This window comes from Penaeus chinensis, chromosome 40 (genome assembly GCF_019202785.1).
Source record: "Penaeus chinensis breed Huanghai No. 1 chromosome 40, ASM1920278v2, whole genome shotgun sequence".
In the NCBI taxonomy this organism is placed as follows: domain Eukaryota; kingdom Metazoa; phylum Arthropoda; class Malacostraca; order Decapoda; family Penaeidae; genus Penaeus; species Penaeus chinensis.
The window spans coordinates 11,940,752-11,943,251 of record NC_061858.1 but is presented as its reverse complement, the minus strand read 5'-3'; the positions used below and the strand labels follow the sequence as shown (position 1 = coordinate 11,943,251).

The 2,500-nt window shown below is 40.1% G+C and overlaps 1 protein-coding gene across 1 annotated transcript in view; it reads left to right on the top strand.

Annotated features, from left to right (window-relative positions):
* The window catches only part of LOC125047318 (cytochrome P450 2L1-like), a 13,171-nt gene that overhangs the window by 774 nt on the left and 9,897 nt on the right, over nucleotides 1-2,500 (top strand). Inside the window, exons 2-6 of the mRNA XM_047645572.1 lie at nucleotides 916-1,063; nucleotides 1,184-1,307; nucleotides 1,628-1,758; nucleotides 1,950-2,119; nucleotides 2,288-2,500. The exon at nucleotides 2,288-2,500 is cut by the window's right edge and continues 18 nt beyond it. Coding sequence (XP_047501528.1) covers nucleotides 940-1,063; nucleotides 1,184-1,307; nucleotides 1,628-1,758; nucleotides 1,950-2,119; nucleotides 2,288-2,500 — 762 coding nt within the window. The 5' untranslated portion in view covers nucleotides 916-939. The remainder of the gene's footprint in view (nucleotides 1-915; nucleotides 1,064-1,183; nucleotides 1,308-1,627; nucleotides 1,759-1,949; nucleotides 2,120-2,287) is intronic.

Below are 2,500 nucleotides of genomic sequence, written 5' to 3'. Positions count from 1 at the left end.
TCATGCACATGATGGTGACAGAAATTAGTATAATATGCCATAGTCTTTACCTATTTCTTTTTTACTCTTTAACTATTCAATTATCTCGACTTCACAATGCTAGTCACTGCACCTAGCCCCTCCCCTTAGCTGAGAAGGACTCAGACCTGTCACAGCAGTAGAAGAGAACTACATCTCCCTTGAGTGCCGGAGTATAGCTTTGGAAACTGTATCCCGGTAAAATTCTTTCGTTAAGTGAGTGAATGTTCTGCCAGTTTAGTGACGAAGAACTGTTGTATTTTAAACATTACGCTTATCTTTTTTTTATTGTTCTGATGTTTGCTACTAAAGACATACAGACGGAAATCTCGAATCTTTTTTTTTTTTTTTTTTTCGCTGATGTTGTAACAGACAGTTACGTGAGACAGACGATGTGCTTGTTTGTAAAACGTTGAATCTTACGTAGCTTTCCTGCATACATTTTAATTATCTTGCAAGACCATTTTTTTTTTTTACTTTGGTTTATTTATTTACTTATCATTAATGTTTTCAGTATCAGTATCTATATTAATATCAGTATCGGTCCGGTGTCAGCATCAATATCAATATCAGTATTAGTATCAATATCTGTATCGATATCATCATCATCCTAATTATCATTATTTTGATAAGCCGCATTAAAAAAAAGAAAAAAAAAATACCCGCGATCATATCTTGTCTCGAGGGGCGATTTCCGGCTTAAGGTTTCATAGGTAATCCAGATTCCGAATTGTGTGTCAGTGAAGGAGTGTGGTTTGTCTGAAAATGTGTTGCTGTCAGTGTGAATGAGCAGTTCAGGGCTATATTGCAAGACTTTGTTGTTGTACTAGCACGTGGATATAGCTAGAACAGTGTGCTATAACTGGGAGAGAAAGAAACAAACTCTTCTCATTGCAGATAAGAAAGTAAAAATTCCGGAATATGTTTGGAGAAGTCCTGACGTGGGTCGTGGAGAGCCTGGGGTTTGCGGGGTCGTGCCTGCTTGCCCTGGTCGTCCTCCTGATTTTTTTCCTTCCCGGTGGTCGTCCGAAAAACTTCCCACCAGGTAACTGATCTACAGGAGAGTATTACACTTAAACCAGGATTTGTCTTTTTAGAACGGTGTATTATTAGTCTACGTTTCATTATTGGAGGGTTTTTTTCCATGTCTGTTATTTTATTTTAGGTTTACCGATGCTGCCGCTAATAGGTTCTATGCCATTTACGAAAGGATCAATCACGCGGTCTTTCATTAACTCCTTGAGGAAGAAGTACGGAGATCTGGCAAGTTTCGCCATTCTTAATGCAAGGTAAGTTGTTTATAAAATTTTAACATCACAGACGATAACTATCTGAGTTCGATACTTTCCAATAGAGGTCAAACGTCGAAATTACAATGAATTGCAATATATGTCGCTGTATACAAGTAATATATAAAGATAAGTGTCAATTTTATGAGTACATGGGAAACTGTCTAAGGGGCACAAAAAAACGATGGGAAGCCTTGGTTTCCTCTCGCACAGCCAACCCAAGTGAAACCAAGTAAAGGAAAAGTGGAGGAAGGAAATAAAATTGATTCTGATATAAACAAGGCACACTTTTAAGTACTAATTTCTCTTTTGCGTTTTAGGATAGTTTTGGTCAGCAACCTGAAGACCATCAAGGAAGTGTTCTCGCAGGCGAAGGCAGCAGGACGCCCAGAGTTGTTTATCATAACCGTCAGGAATAAGTTACTCACTGACGGCAGACACTCAGCCCTCGGTGAGTTTCGTGCATAGATATTTTTATTTGAGAATGTGTCATATATCGCAGGGATGTAATTGTGTATTTGGTGAAACAGACAAGACTTATAAACATGGACTCATGTACATGAATACGCAATCAATTCGCATCCCATTTTATAGCATCGACATTACTTATCCTTACTCCGTGAGCTCTTGCCTTTGTTCCAGGTATTCTTGGCTCGTCGGGAGAGCTGTGGCAGGAACAGAGGCGTTTCGTCCTGCGCCATTTGAGGGACTTGGGCTTCGGCAAGACCAGTCTGGAGCCGCTCATGATCCTCGAAGTCAAGGAGCTGATGGACCACATCACGCTGCAGAGAGATAAGCCGATTGTCATGCAGGTGAGCACCGGTACTAAACAAGGCCAAATTGATGTAATATAAAAGGGCAAAGCTAAATCATTAAAGTTCCTAAATATATTGAGTATGTATATATATATGTATGCAGACATGTGGGTGTGTATTAATTATAGTGTATTCAAAGACATAATAATAGGTATGACTTCCCAGCGCTTCTTCAACCGGTCAATCATCAATGTGATCTGGGCGATGGTAATGGGTAAGAGGTACTCCTACGACGACGCCAAAATGGCCACCCTCCTGAAGACATTCATCGCCCCGGCCGACATCAACTTCCTCTCTCCTCTCCACTTCATTCCCGGGGCGATAAAGTTAGCTTCCTTCTTACCCATACTAAAGCAAGACGTTAAGCCATTAAAGAAC